The sequence below is a fragment of the Heptranchias perlo genome, chromosome 2, assembly GCF_035084215.1.
Source record: "Heptranchias perlo isolate sHepPer1 chromosome 2, sHepPer1.hap1, whole genome shotgun sequence".
Taxonomy (NCBI): Eukaryota; Metazoa; Chordata; class Chondrichthyes; order Hexanchiformes; family Hexanchidae; genus Heptranchias; species Heptranchias perlo.
Window position 1 is genome coordinate 71,143,248 of NC_090326.1, and position 19,166 is coordinate 71,162,413.

Sequence of the window (19,166 nt, forward strand, 5' to 3'; positions counted from 1 at the left end):
GTTGGTTGTGGAATCACTTAGCTCTGTCTATAGCATGTTGCTTCTGCTGTTTAGCACGCATGTAGTCCTGTGTTGTAGCATCACCAGGTTGGCACCTCATTTTTAGGTACGCCTGGTGCTGCTCCTGGCATGCTCTTCTACACTCCTCATTGAACCAGGGTTGATCCCCTGGCTTGTTGGTAATGGTCGAGTGAGGAATATGCTGGACCATGAGGTTACAGATTGAGCTGGAATACAATTCTGCTGCTGCTGATGGCCCACTGTGCCTCATGGATGCCCAGTTTTGAGCTGCTAGATCTGTTCTGAATCTATCCCATTTAGCATGATGGTTGTGCCACACAACACGTTGGATGGTGTCTTCAGTGTGAAGACGGGGCTTTGTCTCCACAAGGACTGTGCGGTGGTCACTCCTACCAATACTGTCATGGAAAGATGCATTTGCGACAGGTAGATTGGTGAGAACGAGGTCAAGTAGGTTTTTCCCTTGTGTTGGTTCTCTCACCACCTGCCGCAGGCCCACTCTGGCAGCTATGTCCTTCAGGACTCGGCCAGCTTGGTCAATAGTGGTGCTGCCAAGCCACTCTTGGTGATGGACATTGAAGTCCCCCACCCAGAGTACATTCTGTGCCCTTGCTACCCTCCGTGCTTCCTCCAAGTGGTGTTCAACATGGAGGAGGACTGATTCATCAGCTGAGGGAGGGTGGTAGGTGGTAATCAGCAGAAGGTTTCCTTGCCCATGTTTGACCTGATGCCATGAGATTTCATGGGGTCCAGAGTCAATGTTGAGGAGTCCCAGGGCCACTCCCTCCTGACTGTATCACTGTACCGCTACCTCTGGTCGGTCTGTCCTGCCGGTGGGACAGGACATACCCAGGGATGTTGATGGATGAGTCTGGGACATTGGCTGAAAGGTGTGATTCTGTGAGTATAGCTATGTCAGGCTGTTACTCGACTGACCTGTGGGACAGCTCTCCCAATTTTGGCACAAGTCCCCAGATGTTAGTGAGGAAGACTTTGCAGGGTCGATTTGGCTTGGTTTGCCTTGTTCGTGTCAGGTGCCTAGTGGTATGATGCCGGGTGGTCCGTCCGGTTTTATTCTTATTATGACCTTTTGTAGCGAGATTGTACAGCTGAGTGGGTTGCTAGGCCATTTCAGAGGGCGATTAAGAATCAACCACATTGCTGTGGGTCTAGAGTCACATAAAGGCCAGACCGGGTAAGGATGGCAGGTTTCCTTTCCTAAAGTACATTAGTGAACCAGATGGGTTTAAACAACATAGGAAAACATCCTAACAATATTACTGGTTCAATGTTGTTTGGATGATTGAAGTTATTGAAGATTAGGGCCCAAACTTCAAAAGTTTAGGGAAAATTTGAACCTGCTATTTGACCCTGAACTGAGCTTCCGAGCCCATATCCTCTCCATTACTAAGATTGCCTACTTCACCCTCCAAAACATCACAGTCAGCCCCTGCCCCTGCGTCAGCCAATTTGGTGCTGAAACCCTCATTCATGCTTTTGTTACTGCCAGACTTGACTATTCCAATTATCTCCTGGTCGGACTCCCATGTTCCACCCTTCATAACCTTGAGCTCATCCAAAAATCTACTGGCTGTATCCTAACCAGCACCAAGATCCGCTCACCCGTCATCTCTGTATTTGCTGACCTACAGACCTCCAACCCTCCAAGAACTCTGTGTTCCTTCAAATCTGGCCTCATGCATCCCCCACTTCCTTCGCCCTACTGGCGCCGTGCCTTCAGCAGACTAGGCCCTAAGCTCACAATTCCTTCCATAATCCTCTCCGCTTCTCACCTCTCTCTTGTCCTTTAAGATGCTCCTGAAAAGCTACCTTTTTGACCAACCTTTTCGTCACCCCTCCTAATATCTCCTTTTTTAGCTCGGCATCAATTTTTGTCCATCTATACTTCTACGGAGTGCCTTAGGATGTTTTCCTATGTTAAAGGAGCTATATAAATGCAAGTTGTTGTTGTTTTTGCAGCCACATTGTATGAGTCTTCTTTGCCTTATGTTACATGTAAAGATTTATGTAACTATGGTATATGAGGGAACAATCTCTTTATTCATCTGTCACAGCGAGTAAGGATAATATTATTTTTCAAGTATCAACCAAAAAACACTTACTTCACAGTCTCTAAGCATATCTCCCACAAACCTCTTTCCAAATGTTGTCAGAGGCCATGCACGCCAGGCCATGTGCTCCCCCACCCATGTAACAGCAGAACCTTCAATCATCATGAGCAATGCCATGATAGATCTGCAATTTTTTTGCAAATAGCATTTAAAATTTGACAAAACATGCGTGTATATATATTACCAATAACAGTAACAAAGCAACACGCTCAAAAGCCCAAAGGCTAATCTTTGCATCCAGTATCCCCTGGAAGCGAAGGATGACAGGGAGTTCGAAGAGAGAGATGTGACTGTCATTGTCTCTCATTTCATTTACACTTCTCCCCCAAAATTTTCCACAAACACAAAAGTTCCAATGCACAATGATCCCTTTAAGGTAATCATGATTTGGCCCAGATTGCAACACATCTCCTATATAAGTTGCTCCAATTGGCTTAGCAAGACCCGGCATGATTTCAGACGCAGGCTTGGAAGCAATTTCAGTCTTTCTGTAAACCATGCAGGTTTAATACCCGATAAACAATTTTTTAAAAATTAACCATATTGTTGCACCAATAGCTATTTATGCATCAGTAAGTGCACCTATCAATGTTTTTTGTAAAATGCACAGTCTTTTCTGCCACTCTTTGTAATGAAATTAGAAACGTCTTCTTTGTATAAGCATTTACAGTTTCAATACAAATAGACCCTTTAGATCTCCTCAGGATACTCTGTAATTGTTAGGGCTCAAAGCTGTCACAGGAATTTTAAGGCTGCCAGTATACATAGGAAATGCAACAGAGAAACATTTTGATAAAAGACCAATTGCGAGCTGGGAATTCTTAAACATGACACAGATGACAGCACTCACAAAGAACAGTAGCAGCATCTAGTGGTGGACCTGCTGCTCGATTGCTTTTAACCTGGTTTCTCAAGACTGCTGAGAATCAATGTTCCTCTACTAAATTGCTCCACCGTACCAAACTCTAATTCAAAAGTAATATCCATTATTATCCAAACCTTCCTTACTTTAGTCTTTGCCAATAAAGGAAGGCCAACATATTTCCTTACTACATTTCTAATGCCTGTATTTTAATCATAGCAATAAAGCACTCAGTTACTATTAATAAGATACTGCACATTAGTGGTGTACTTACGGCAGGATGCCCAGGGCAGTAGCTGTAACTCGCATGGGACTGATAGTGAACGCTAGCCCTGGGGTAGGCGTAACTGTTCCAGGCAGATTGGTTGTTGCTCCACTGTGGGGTAAAGCCAGGGCTCATGGTGACCCTTGCCTTACTGTTCTGGTATGTTCTCACTGCAGGGCCTGGCTGCTAGGGTAAATAAAATTACAGCTGTAAATAACAATTGGTGCAGCAGATATAAAATATGATTTACTACCCAATGTGGTCAATTGTTCCATGACTAGTATTACAAGCTAACAATTTTAATTCAAGACAGTTTTAATAAGTTAATGTTTCTCAGCACTATATTTTGTAATCATTCATTAAAAGAAACATTTTCAAAATTAATTCTCAGCATTTTTTCATTGTGAAAATTCGGCAATGGGAACCCCATGCACACTGCAACCTGGTAAGAGACAAATACAGTACTGAAAGGTGTCTCTTACACTAAGATTGTACTGTGCTCTGGTAAAGGGGCACTTATATAACTGCATGCTCCTTATGCTCAACCTCATGATTCTGAATGCAACTACAGAATGATACCAGAACTCTCAATCCTCCAGCTGTGAAGCCCATTACTGTAGCCTTGGAGATACCAGGTCATGTTGCTAGAGCTTTCCAAAAGTTTTAACATCAACTACGAGCTCAAGTTTTGTTCAGCATCATATACAGAATTTCAGCAGATTTATCTAGTCCATGGGTATGATTTTCCCAGAAGTGGTCTTGTGTCATTTTGCACCTGACAGTAGCAGAACAGGTGAGATACTGCCTGGTTTTCCAATGGTTCCCTGTCTCTCGGTGTAAACTGTCACAAACTAGCCTCAGGAAAAGGACTGGGCATCAGAATTATTGATCCACTTCCCAGTTTTCTGTTTTTTTTATACCACTGCTGGAGAAGGTCACATCTCTGGGAATACAAAAACTGCTATACGAGTGATGAGTGCAATCTATCCCATCGTGGACATTACGCCGTCCATTTCATCTCCTCTACTTAAATACTGCCCAATCTCCAGAGTTAATAAAGCAAAAGTCAGTAATATTTAACCATCCTTATGGTGCAGGTCTAATTTATTGTCTTCCAGAGACAACATTCCTCTCCAGACCAAGTCGCACAGGAAGCACTATGGCCCTGGAGCATTTGATCATCTCCTTATTTACTCTATCAAAACCGTTCATGATTTTGAACACCTCTATCAAATCGCCTCTTAACTTTCCCTGTTCTAAGGAGAACAACCCCACCTTCTCCAGTCTCTCCACGTAACTGAAGTCCCTCATCTCTGGTACCATTCTAGTAAATCTCTTCTGCACTTTCTCTAAGGCCTTAACATCCTTCCTAAAGTGTGGTGCCCAGAATTGATTACAATACTCCATCTGCCAAGAATTAGGTGTGTTTAATTTTCCTCAACCTTGAAAGGTAGTTGAGCTCTGGAGGAGACCATAAATCAAGTCATCATCTGTCACATGAAGGGTTTTGATAGAGTAAAAAGGGAGAAACTGTTTCCACTGGCAGGAAAGTTGGTAACCAGAAGACATAGATTTAAGATAATTAGCAGTAAAACCAAGGGGGAGATGAGGAGAATTTTTTTTAGGCAGCGAGTTGTAATGATCTGGAATGCACTGCCTGAAAGGGTGGTGGAAGCAAATTCAATAATAACTTTCAAAAGGGAATTGGATATATAATTGAAAAGGAAAAATTTGCAGGACTATGTGGAAACAGCAGGTGAGTGGGACTAATTGGGAGCTCTACCAAAGAGCCGGCATGGAATGGCCTCCTTCTGTGCTGCGAGGTTCTAAGATTCTATTCTATGAAACCTCTCACTGGGCTGCTGAACCTTGCAATAAAGAGTTGTTGCTTCTTGTAAAGAGCACAGCTAAAATGACACAAGAGGAGCATCAGCAGTAGCACGTTACATTGTTATAGTACTCCTTACATACAAAGGAATGTCTTGGAGAACTTTATAGAGTGGTGGACAGGAATAGTGGACAATGAAATGAGGAGGAAATGGAAGAGAGGGCTTGGGGAGAAAAGGGGTTGAAAGCACAAAGACAAGGGTCTTTAGGTAGCTTTTGAAAGCATGGCGGGAGGTGACAAGGTTGAGAGAGTTCCAAAAGGCCGAGGCATGGAGGCTGAAGAAGCAGCCGCCAATGGTGGAGCAGAGCACTTGGAGTAAGCTGAAGTCAGAGGAACACAGAATGCATGCAGGGGCAGACAGCTAGCGGAGATCACTGAGATAGGGTGGGGTGGCACCATGATAGCTGTCAACGCAAGATTAAGCATCATAAAGTTATTTAGAGGTTGGCAAATATGGGCATGATTGAGAATGTAGCCATTTTGTGTGGGTAAGGTCACAGGCTGCAGCAGTCTGGATGACTCGTGGGGGGTGGAATTGGCACGGGGTAGGGGGGTGGCGGGGTGGATGTGGATAAGTATGGTGCTGTGGAAATAAAAGTGTAGCTAAGGGGAGAGGTGGGGTGAAAGTAGGCAATGTTTTGGAGGTGAAAGAAAACGGTGTTGCTAATGGATAAGACGTGGGAGAGTAAGCTGAGCTCAGAGTCGAGCAGTATGCTGAGATTCCGCAACTCTGGTCTTAGATTGAGGTGGCAAGCAGAGAGGTCGATGGAGACAAGGCCGGACGTGTATGAGTGTTTGTGAGAACCAAAGAGAACGGTTTTAGTTTTGTTGACATTTAGGTGGAGGAAGTCAGAAGAGATAAGTCCAGGAAATAGTGTCCAAAAGTTCAGCTCAAACACCTCAGTTTGTATTTTAAATGTTTGCTATTGTGGAACTTTGCCACTTTAAAGCTAAGTGTAATGTAACATGTTGGAGGCTGTCCAGAAATGTCAATTGTTTTAACAAGATAACAAAATTCTTTTCTTTATCACTTACCCAGCTGATTGTCTATTACATACCTACTTATACATAGAGACAGTAATTTTAACTTTCGGAGATGGTGTAAAAAGGGCAATATCGGATTGGCTGCCCGTTATACAACCCATCCGATTCTCCTCTGCATTGACTTCAATAGAAGGTAAAATCGGACGGATTGCATAACGGGCGGCCAATCCGATATCGCCCGTTTTACACCATTACCAAAAGTTAAAATTACACCCAGAGAGTTTTAACCCTCCCACTGCTTAACACTGTACACTGGGAAATCCTGACAATTACAGATGGTCTGTTACATATCACACAATTAAAACAAAAACATTAAAGATAGAGTGGAAACACAGAAACTAAACCCGCATCAGGATACGTACACTGGAACATCTCAGTGACAAGCAATGTCCGCTGCTGAACTAAACCCAGTTTACAATAAACTCTGTCCCCCTTGCATAGAGACAAAAAAACTTTATGCATTTGTTACCAAGGAATAGAGCTTATTGTCAGTGTAACTGTATTAGTTGACTGTCAAAGAGAGCAAGCATAAACAAGAAAGAACTCAAACAGGTTAAATCCCACACATCATAGGTTAAAATTGGGAAATACTAAAGTCTCAAGCATCAATCTTCACACTTTCTCACAAGCCTTGAAGCAATACTTTTATTTCTACTGAAAATGTGAAAATCCAAGAAAACAAAACTTTAAAATTCCCCCAACATCTCACAGCTCCAGTGTTCTGTTTTGTTTAACAACTCCATGTTTGCATGAGGGATAGAAGGGGACAAACAATTTCCTATGTATGTTAGATTTCCTCTCCTGCCGTTCAAGAAGTCAGAATTTAGCAAACTTCACCAACATCTTGTGTCAGGTCTATCTCAGGGAAAGGAAATGTCTGTAAGCATTGGGAGGCTGCAGGAATCTTCTGGGCGAAATAACCCAGTCAAATTCTGATGGGGTCATACACAGACAGAAACAAAAAAAATGCTTCTGCCATCCCCAAAAATGTTATGAATTTGCAAACAATAAAACAAACTCTCCAGATGCACAGTTAGACAGAAGTACTGTGAATTGAACATTTTGTTGCCTTGAAAATGAAAGAATGAGTATTACAATGCATATCAGTAGAAAGCAGTGTTTTGTTAGTGAAGCTCTTCTCCATTCACACTGAAATGTCATTTTTGTTCCTACCTGATGACATTGGTTACAGTTTAGATTTTGGGCTATGTAGCACTGCTCCCATCCATTCATCTCAAGAATTAAGAGCAGACACACCAACTTTTAAAGGGCTGCCGTAGAAGAAATTTGATCTTTTCCTTCCCCACTTACTCAGCTTTCATCTTCTTTGGTTACAGTTAGAGATTAAAGCCCATTTGCCATTCAAGGCTTTTCCTTCTAATGGCTCATATAGTAATTTGCATTTCAATGGGTTTTCTCAAACCCAACATTGCGTTTATACTGTAGCTAGCAGTCAGAGTCCAGTAACTACAAGATTGAATCCGCCCTTGCATGACCTTGTTTACATGGGTTCCAACTTAGAAAACTGGTAAAGCTGACCAACAATTTCAAAAAGGCTGGCACAGCCCCCAAAAACTGACTGACTAAAAACAGCCCAAAATATAGGCCTTATGACATGTGAAGATGAGAAGTTAGACTGAAAGCGCAGTGGGACGTGGACTTTTCATAATCTAGAGTTATGACTAATATGCCACCACTTTTACTACAGTAGAAAGAAAAAAACTTTAAAGTACAGAAAAGTGTAGTTTGCACCAGGGGTGGATTTGTAACTTATGGAAGGGAGATGTGAGTGATGAAGGCACAACACTTATTTCCTTGGGGGACCTGGAGACATCACTAGAAGATTTTGACACTTTCTTTAGTTCATTTTCTGACATTTTGGAGCCTACTTTAATTTTGCCTTTTAAACCAAAAATAATTTCTCCTCTAGGGGTTATAGTCATTCGTAGTTCTATGGACATTAATACAGCTTGATAAAGTCCAATAAATCTGACCCCAGATACATCATGTTAATTTGTGAAATGAAATCTTTTACAACTTATCTACAACAAAACTAAGTAGCAGTGTATTCTACATGCAAAAAACAAAACTGGTTCACTATCACACAATGCTCGTTCCTGTTTACCTGGCAGCGCAGAGGCAGGCACGGGATTACATGAATTGAGGGTATGCCAATTTAACTGCTTTAAATAAGCAGCTTTTAATTTTAATTATCATCAGGAAGGATAAGGGTGAGTCAATGGCCCGGAATTTCCTGAAAACTTGCACCAAAACAATGGTGTAGGTACAGCATAATCATGATTTCCAGTGCAAAGATCAAGAAAATTTGGGCGTAAGTCACTTATGCCTATTTTTATGCTACCACCGAATTTCTTAAATCTTTCACATTGATTCCGTGAAACCTCCGCCAAAATCCTCTGCCTCTCATTAACATAGCTCTGCCCCTGTGCAAAAGTGCACCTCTGCGAATTTCCTGAATTTACACTGATTCTGAATGGGCTCATAATTTAATCCTAAAATTTTAGGTGCAATAGGAACCCAAAATCATTTTTCGAGTGTTTTAAATGGTGCTCTTCACCCATGTTTTGTGCCCAAAAAATGAGCGCAACGGGGTCCAATTTCACCAACATTGACTGGGACAGCCATAGCATTAGGGGCTTGGATGGAGAGAAATTTGTTGAGTGTATTCAGGAGGAATTTCTCATTCAGTATGTGGATGGCCCGACTAGAGAGGGGGCAAAACTTGACCTCCTCTTGGGAAATAAGGAAGGGCAGGTGACAGAAGTGTTAGTGAGGGATCACTTTGGGACCAGTGATCATAATTCCATTAGTTTTAAGATAGCTATGGAGAATGATAGGTCTGGCCCAAAAGTTAAAATTCTAAATTGGGGAAAGGCCAATTTTGATTGTATTAGACAGGAACTTTCAGAAGTTGATTGGGAGAGTCTGTTGGCAGGCAAAGGGACGTCTGGTAAGTGGGAGGCTTTCAAAAGTGTGTTAACCAGGGTTCAGGGTAAGCACATTCCTTATAAAGTGAAGGGCAAGGCTGGTAGAAGTAGGGAACCTTGGATGACTCGGGAGATTGAGGCCCTAGTCAAAAAGAAGGAGGCATATGACATGCATAGGCAGCTGGGATCAAGTGGATCCCTTGAAGAGTATAGAGATTGCCGGAGTAGAGTTAAGAGGGAAATCAGGAGGGCAAAAAGGGGACATGAGATTGCATTGGCAGATAAGGCAAAGGAGAATCCAAAGAGCTTCTACAAATACATAAAGGGCAAAAGAGTAACTAGGGAGAGAGTAGGGCCTCTTAAGGATCAACAAGGTCATCTATGTGTGGAACCACAAGAGATGGGTGAGATCCTAAATGAATATTTCACATCGGTATTTACGGTTGAGAAAGGCATGGATGTTAGGGAACTTGGGGAAATAAATAGTGATGTCTTGAGGAGTGTACATATTACAGAGAGGGAGGGCTGGAAGTCTTAACGCGCATCAAGGTAGATGAATCTCCGGGACCTGATGAAATGTATCCCAGGACATTATGGGAGGTTAGGGAGGAAATTGCGGGTCCCCTAGCAGAGATATTTGAATCATCGACAGCTACAGGTGAGGTGCCTGAAGATTGGAGGGTAGCAAATGTTGTGCCTTTGTTTAAGAAGGGTGGGAGGGAAAAGCCTGGGAACTACAGACCTGTGAGCCTGACATCTGTAGTGGGTAAGTTGTTAGAGGGTATTCTGAGGGACAGGATCTACAGGCATTTGGAGAGGCAGGGACTGATTAGGAACAGTCAGCATGGTTTTGTGAGTGGAAAATCATGTCTCACGAATTTGATTGAGTTTTTTGAAGGGGTAACCAAGAAGATAGATGAGGGCTGTGCAGTAGACGTGGTCTACATGGACTTTAGCAAAGTCTCTGACAAGGTACCGCATGGTAGGTTGTTACATAAGGTTAAATCTCACGGCATCCAAGATGAGGTCGCCAATTGGATACAAAATTGGATTGACGACAGAAGACAGAGGGTGGTTGTAGAGGGTTGTTTTTCAAACTGGAGGCCTGTGACCAGCGGTGTGCCTCAGGGATCGGTGCTGGGTCCGCTGTTATTTGTTATTTATATTAATGATTTGGATGAGAATTTAGGAGGCATGGTTAGTAAGTTTGAAGATGACACCAAGATTGGTGGCATTGTGGACAGTGAAGAAGGTTATCTAGGATTGCAACGGGATCTCGATAAATTGGGCCAGTGGGCCGATGAATGGCAGATGGAATTTAATTTAGATAAATGTGAGGTGATGCATTTTGGTAGATCGAATCGGGCCAGGACCTACTCCGTTAATGGTAGGGCGTTGGGGAGAGTTATAGAACAAAGAGATCTAGGAGTACAGGTTCATAGCTCCTTGAAAGTGGAGTCACAGGTGGATAGGGTGGTGAAGAAGGCATTCAGCATGCTTGGTTTCATTGGTCAGAACACTGAATACAGGAGTTGGGATGTTTTGTTGAAGTTGTACAAGACATTAGTAAGGCCACACTTGGAATACTGTGTACAGTTCTGGTCACCCTGGTCACCCTATAATAGAAAGGATATTATTATCGCCGTTCCTTCATTGTCGCTGGGTCAAAATCCTGGAACTCCCTTCCTAACAGCACTGTGGGAGAACCGTCACCACACGGACTGCAGCGGTTCAAGAAGGCGGCTCACCACCACCTTCTCGAGGGCAATTAGGGATGGGCAATAAATGCTGGCCTTGCCAGCGACGCCCACATCCCGTGAACGAATAAAAAAAAACTAGAAAGAGTGCAGAAAAGATTTACTAAGATGCTACCGGGACTTGATGGTTTGACTTATAGGGAGAGGTTAGATAGACTGGGACTTTTTTCCCTGGAGAGTAGGAGGTTAAGGGGTGATCTTATCGAAGTCTATAAAATAATGAGGGCCATAGATAAGGTAGATAGTCAAAATCTTTTCCCAAATGTAGGGGAGTCTATAACGAGGGGGCATAGATTTAAGGTGAGAGGGGAGAGATACAAAAGGGTCCAGAGGGCCAATTTTTTCACTCAAAGGGTGGTGAGTGTCTGGAACGAGCTGCCAGAGGCAGTAGTAGAGGCGGGTACAATTTTGTCTTTTAAAAAGCATTTGGACAGTTACATGGGTAAGATGGGTATAGAGGGATATGGGCCAAGTGCAGGCAATTGGGACTAGCTTAGTGGTATAAACTGGGCGACATGGACATGTTGGGCCGAAGGGCCTGTTTCCATGTTGTAAACTTCTATGATTCTATTCCAATCTATCACTGTGCCAAATGTGCTCAAATGATGGTTTGATGTCTTGCGTGCATAAAGAGGGACTTAAGGAAGGAATATAGCATAAATTTGGCTCTTTCCTTGAGCCCCCTTTATTTCTGCTGATTTCCACTTGTTTTACGCTTTTTTTAAGTTCTGGCATATGCTGATGAGATTCTCAGGAAATTTCGGTGCAACTAAATTTTGGTATAACTTCCTGGTTACATTGGGCCAAATCTTGCTGAAGCAGGGCATCGTGCAACGTATACCGTTAGTTCGACTTTTCCGACACCCTTCAGTTTGAAATTTCTTTGCTGGAAGTGCCAGGGCAACAGGGCATTTGGGACCTTAGTTAATGGAGACCAACAGTGTATCTCCTTAACCAATGAAATTTAAGGATTGGGAAAGGGACAGAAGAACGATAGAGGAGGGTGAATTTGAGTCAAATCAGGTAGAAAAAGAGAAATAAAGAGAGGGAAAGAAATATTGGATTAAGAGAAAGTTAAAAAAGAGACAGAAAGGAAAAGTAAGAAAAAAAATTTTTTAAATTAAAATTTGACATTTTTTAAATCTCTAAGAAGAATTTACTACATGCAGGAATGAGATTGAACAATTTAAACTGTTCCCTTTCTGGCCAGAGAGGTTGATTGGTAGTGCATTCACAATAATCAGGTTAAAAGGGTACTTATGCTCTTAATCACCAGCCCTAACATTCTGCAACGAATTTAATGGGCAATTAATGTGCAAGCACTTAAAAATAATGGGGAGGCTAAGGGTGAGATGTCGCTTGTGCGAAGCCACCGGAGGAGCAGCAAGTTCTGGAAATTCGCAACTCAAGGCATATCTCCTCATCCCCTGAATTTGCTGGCCGAATTGCCCATTAATAACGGCATGCGTTGTTAACATGCCATTATTTTTCCAGCAGAATTCGGCCCACTGTTTCAGGAAATTCCAGGCCATACTGAAACAAAAGCATAGAACCAAGTTCTGAACGGTCCTACCCAAACATTAACCTGTCTTTTCCTCTTGGATGCTGATCAACCTGCTGCTTATTTCAAACATTTTCTAACACACAAAACCAGAAATTATTTTTGGTGATAATAGCAGACAAATGCTTAACATGTTCACGTGACATTCTTCTGTCTGCTTTTAACAGAGGGGTTAACCTATTTAAAATTAATGGGCTAATGTCCTCTATTAAAATAGCAGACAGAAGAAGGACATTTGGACAGGTTAAGCATTCATCTGCTATTATCACCAACAATACTTTCCGGCCAGTCTCGCTCTTTTGACTTTGTCTAAAATGTTATTTTCTTGTCCTGGAAATAAAAACCACTACACACTGCAATCACTAAAACAATAAAAATACAGAAAAAACATGGTTTGCAGGAATAGGGGGCTGAATTTTGTGCTCCCAAGTCAATCTGACTGATTGCCTTCAGTATGGGGTTTCCAATCTATTATACCCTTATTAATGTCAACCTTCTCTTCCCTGGTTACTTTATGGAAACAAAGGGACCTCCACCGCAAGCATGCAAACAAATTGAAATCCACTTTGAAAGTTACAGAACATAGCTGGGCACTGCAACTAACCCACAATTCTCTGCATCATACATCTGTAGTAAATCTCTAAATATTAAGATCTTGGTGTAATTCATCAACATTCCAACTGTAGGAACTGTGCCCCATTAATTGCCCAAAGGGTGCCTTCAAGATTCGTAGGGGAAAAGCCCTAAAATGTATCTAAAATGGAGTTTTAGCTTGAAAGATGACTACGTAAAATGGAGTTGAGCTGTTGAACTGAATGCTGGGAAAAGGCTTTTGCATAACACAAGCACAGCTAATTTGGTCACAGAAGTTCCCAGATAATTTGACGATAAAAATCTTCTAAGCTAAAGGCCATAAAGCAATTAAAGCAATAAAAGGTTTTAAGTAATGACCCCAGAAAGGACTGTGTTTATATTACAGATATTTTGTACTAGTGGGGACCTTATCTCAGCTCAGGCCTTGGGTGGAACACTTGATGGAACATAAACATGTCACTTTGCCCAAGTCTGTCTTGCTGGGGGAAAAGCCAAGCCCCAATGACTCGATGACAGTCACAGCACTCCATATTTATCAGGTTTGATTGGCAGAAGACAGGTAGGCAGACCCTCTGATTTTTTGTAACCAATAAACCAGTCTTATAGTGCACGACTGGTTGTCTGACATCTTCTTTGATTCAACAACTTGCATGTATATAGCCCCTTTAATGCTATATATTACAACAGGTGACCAAAAGCTTGGTCAAAGAAGTAGGTTTTAAGGAGTGTCTTAAAGGAGAAGAGAGAGAGGGGTAGAGAGGTGGAGAAGTTTAGGGAGGGAATTCCAGAGCTTTGGGCCTAGGCAGCTGAATGCACGGCCGCCAACGGAGGTACGAAGGAAATCAGGGATGCACAATATACACGAATTGGAGGAGCACAGGGGTCTCGGAGGGCTGTTAGGAGCAGGTTACAGAGATAGGGAGGGTCAAGGCCATGGAGGTATTAGAACACAAGGATGAGAATTTTAAATTTGAGGCGTTGCTGGACCGGGAGCCAATGTAGGTCAGAGAGCACAGGGGTGATGGGTGAACGGGACAAGGTGTGAGTCAGGATATCGGCAACAAACTTTGGATGAGCTGAAGTTTACAGAGGGTGGAAGATGGGGGGCCAGCCAGGAGAGTATTGGAATAGTTGAGTCTGGAGATAACAAAAGCATGGATGAGGGTTTCAGCAGCAGATGGGATGGAACAGGGACAGAGACGGGCGATATTACGGAGATGGAAGTAGGCAATCCTGGTGATGGAGAGGATATGGGGTCTGAAGCTCAGCTCAGGGTCAAATAGGACACTGAGGTTGCAAACAGTCAGGTTCAGCCTCAGAGAGTGGTCAGGCAAGAAAGATTTAGTTATTCAGTAGCTTGTAGGTATCCTAATGAACTACAACTTAAATCTAATCCGAACTGGTTAGTGCAAGGACCATTTGACCAGCCAACCAAGGCATCATCCACTCCTAGGTCTACAGTAGGAGGTAAACCCCAAATGGTTCCTAGCAAGGGTATTAAGGATTTCTTGGCATATATTTGTCAGGAAATTGAAACTCAGTGTTCTTCTTCTTACATAATCCCACCTCTTATTTTATTTCTAAATCCTGTCAATTCTGCAAATACAGTGACAGGAATGCTCAAATAACCCAGTTAACGTATTTGAGCAGGAACATCCTGCTTATCTCAAAAACGTGTCTGCAAGGAGTTTTGAAGAAAATAAATCCTCACATAAATCAATTGTGTGGCATGCTCCAGCAAATTTCCTTTGAGGAAATCCAATGAATTTTTTTTTGAAACTGCATTTTAGCAGCTTACTTGTTATCTATAAGTTCTTTGGGGAAAACACTAAATAAACACACTTGGAATTGCAATTCATCAAAATTCACCAGCTCATCTGGAAAATGTTTTTGCCTCAAGTTCTTGTGCAATTAACAGTAGGAGAAAATAATTGCCTATTGCTTCTAATAGTTTCAGTCTCACCATCCAATCAATCTGATTGGTTGATAACGGCAAACTCCAATTCCAGGAAAAAAAGGGCTTATTTTTCTTGTAAAACGCTGCCAAGTTGACACATTGGTTAAAATGCTGCTGGCTGAAAAGCTGCCTATTGGCTTGTCTGTGAACGTGCAGCCATTCAGTGCCAGGCTGAGGTTCCATCTCAGTAGGAGTGTGTACGATAACCTTTTATGATGAATTGGTTAAATTGAGAATGAGAACCAACTTAATTGTTCTGATTAATGCCCTGTAGATTAGGATAAGAGAATTGATTACAGACAGAGTTCTCCATTGACTTTCTCGAGCTTACTTCCCAATACCCTGAAATTAAAGAATTATTATCTAATGCCCTGTTTAAAGTGTCATTTGTAAACCATTTACATTGCCTATTTCTGGTACAATCTGTCCACAAATTACATCATTAATGATCCAGCCTTTTTGAAGAGCAGACTCTAACAGAACTCAGATCGCTAGTGGTCTGAAGAATCTATTTTGGGTAGAATAGGGACAAATCAAAATCATCCTAGACCTACCAGGAAACAGCATGAAACGTTCGATAAATATGCTGCAGTTTGGTGTTCCTCTCTCAGATTTGATTCACTTGGCCTGTGATCCACCTCCCTGAGAGAAATAGCATCTCTTGTTTAACCTTTTGTTTAAGACGCTCCTTACATCGAGTCTACAGCAAGAGAAACAGGCCATTCGGCCCAACTGGTCTATGCCAATGTTTATGTTCCACACGAGCCTCCTCCTACCCCCCTTCATCTAATCCTATCAGCATACCCTTCTATTCCTTTCTCCCTCATGTGCTTATCTAGCTTCCCCTTAAACTCATCTATACTATTTGCCTCAACCACCCTATGTGATACCGCATTCCACGTTCTTACCACTCTTTGGGTAAAGAAATTTCTCCTGAGTTCATATTGGATTTATTACTGACTATCTTATACTTATAGTTTTCTAACTACCTCTAGTTTTGGACTCCTTCACAAGTGGAAACATTTTCTCTACCTCTACCCTATCAAACCCTTTCATTATCTTAAAGACCTCTATCAGGTCACCGCTCAGCCTTCTCTTTTCTAGAGAAAAGAGCTCCAGTCTGTTCAATCTTTCCTGATAAGTCAAACCTCTCAGTTCTGGTATCATCCTTGTGAATCCTTTTTACACCTTCTCCAATGGCTCTATATCCTTTTTATAAATGCATAGTACTCCAAGTGTGGTCTAACCAAGGTTCGATACAAGTTTAACATAACTTCTCTGCTTTTCAATTCTATCCCTCTTGAAATGAACCCCAGTGCTTTGTTTGCCTGCATTGCTACTTTTAGTGATATGTGTATCTGTACCCTCAGATCCCTTTGCTCCTCTGCTCCATTTAGACTCTTATTATCCAAGCAGTATGTGGCCTTCTTATTCTTCCTGCCAAAATGCACCACCTCACACTTAGCTATGTTGAAATTAATTTGCCAATTACATGCACATTCTGCAAGTTTATTGATGTCTTTTTGTATTTTGTCACATTCTTCCTTTCCATGAACTACACCCCACAAGTTTGTGTCATCTGCAAATTTTGAAATTGTACTTCCGCTTCCCGAGTCCAAATCGTTAATGTAAATTGTGAGCTACTGTGGTCCCAGCACCGATCCCTGTGGAACACTACTTCCCACTTTTCCATTTGATAGCCAATTTGCTATCCATTCTACTATCTATCCCCTGACTTCACCTTAGTCACGAGTCTTAAAACGTACCTCTTTGGCCTAGCTTTTGGTCACCTGTCCTAATAACTCCTTATGTGGCTCCTGTGAAGTGCCTTGGGGCGTTTTACTATGTTAAAGGCGCTACATAAATGGAAGTTGTTGTTGTTGTGAAGGTAGCTTGAAAATAAGAACTTATACATGTCAAGCAATACTCTTACATTTTGCAGGGATCTCATACTCTCCTATTTAAGGATTGTAATCACAAGCCTATGGAGACCTTTCTTCTCCAGTGTAGAGTGGCACAGAACAGCCTTATGTGTGATACAAACCATTCTCTACTGTGGTTAAACTTTATCTTACACACGTGGATGCAGATTCCAACTCTAAGACAGTGTATGTGCACAGTTAAAGGTTTCTGAACACAGCGCTCAGATTTTAGTGGCAAGCAGCATGGTGGGGAAAAGAGTCAAGAAAAGGATAAAAGTTAAATGTGAAAAGAAATCTACCGCCAACCCAATGGTGGACCCATGGTGTGACAGCAGAGAGTTGACCTGAAAATTCCACAAAGGACGCGGGCAAATTTTTAAAACACTCTCCTAATGGTAGGGACACAAGGGGCATGATTTTAGCTCGAAGCCCGGAACCTAGTGCATCCGTAGATAGTCGCATGGGGGAACCCCGAAGCCAAACGAGTGTGTTGCAATCTGCTGTTTACAATATATATCAATGAATTAGATGAGGGGCCTGAATGTAATGTATCCAAGTTTGCTGACGATACAAAGCTAGGTGGGAAAGTAAGCTGTGAGGAGGACGCAAAGAGACTGCAAAGGAATATAGACAGGTTAAGTGAGTGGGCGGGAGGCAGATGGAGTCTAATGTGGGGAAATGTGAAATTATCCGCTTTGGTAGGAAGAATAGAAAAGCAGAATTTTTTTTAAAAGATGACAGACTAAGAAATGTTTGTAGTCAGAGGGATTTGGGTGGCCTTGTACACGAATCACAGAAAGTTAACATGCAGGTACAGCAAGCAATTAGGAAGGCAAATGGTATGTTGGCCTTTATTGCAAGGAGGTTGGAGTATAAGAGTAAGGAAGTCTTGCTGCAATTATATCGGGCTCTGGTGAGACCACACCTGGAGTACTGTGTATAGTTTTGGTCTCCTTACCTAAGGAAGGATATACTTGACTTAGAAAGGGTGCAACAAAGGTTCACTAGATTAATTCCTGGGATGAGAGGGTTGTCCTATGAGGAGAGGTTGAGTAGAATGGGCCTATATTCTCTGGAGTTTAGAAGAATCAGAGGTAATCTCATTGAAACATACAACATTCTTAAAGGGCTTGACAGGGTAGATGCTGAGAAGTTGTTTCCCGTGGCTGGAGAGTCTAGAACTAGGGGTCATAGTCTCAAGATAAGGGGTCAGTCACTTAGGACCAAGATGAGGAAAAATTTCTTCACTCAGAGGGTTGTGAATCTTTGGAATTCTCTACCCCAGAGGGCTGTGGATGCTCAGTCGTTGAGTATATTCAAAACTGAGATCGATGGATATTCGGACACTAAGGGAATCAAGGGATATGGGGATTGGGCAGGAAAGTGGAGTTGAGGTAGAAGATCAGCCATGATCTTATTGAATGGCGAAGCAGGCTCAAGGTGCCGTATGGCCTACTCCTGCTCCTATTTCCAATGTTCTTATAATCACAACTCAATTGAAGGCAAGTATTTGTGCTTCCGGATTTCCCACGCGCCAGGCAGCCGGATTGACAGGCTGAATTGGAGAGGGGGGAGGGAGGGAGAGATCGATCGTGGGCCATGGAAAAAATCAGATGGGTGGGGGTGGTGGGGGGGGCATGGACGATATCGGGTGGGCCTTGGAGAAGTTAGGAGCGTCCAGCACCGGTTGGGGGGGGGGGGGGTGTTCCAGCATCGGTGGGGAGGGGGTCCAACATCGGTGGGGAGGGCAGCATTGGTGGGGGAGGGGTATCCACTCGTAGTAGGGGTCCACCATTGGGGGGGAGGATCGACCGATTGCGGGGGTCCAATCACGGCAGGTGAGCTTGTTGGGCATGGACGAAGCACTCCTGCACCTCCGCGCCCACAAGCAGTGCAATAAAGGCATTCACCTCGTGGATCTGGCCCTTCCCACCTGCTTTCACCTGACAGGAATCAGAAGTGATGGTTAAATTTGTTTGATATTTCTAACATACAAAAAATTAAGTGCCTTAACTATCGTAATAATGTACATTGTCCCTTTAAGTATCGACCCGCCAGCCTTAAGTGGGGACGGAACTTCTGTTGTGAGCGCATCCACACACGCCTGGGTTAAACCCGGAAGTGGGCGTGTTAGAGCCGGGATGCGGTCCCACTCCAAAAATCAATTATTTTTACTGTGCACTCACCCCCAACCCACCCGTTCTTGGAGGTTAAA

At 42.7% G+C, this 19,166-nt stretch overlaps 1 protein-coding gene across 4 annotated transcripts in view; it reads right to left on the bottom strand.

Annotated features, from left to right (window-relative positions):
- The window catches only part of rbms3 (RNA binding motif, single stranded interacting protein), a 1,271,925-nt gene that overhangs the window by 790,780 nt on the left and 461,979 nt on the right, over nucleotides 1-19,166 (bottom strand). For all 4 annotated transcript variants that reach the window (XM_068002709.1, XM_068002716.1, XM_068002698.1 and 1 more), the window contains exon 4: nucleotides 3,290-3,466. In XM_068002709.1, the coding sequence (XP_067858810.1) occupies nucleotides 3,290-3,466 (177 nt within the window). The remainder of the gene's footprint in view (nucleotides 1-3,289; nucleotides 3,467-19,166) is intronic.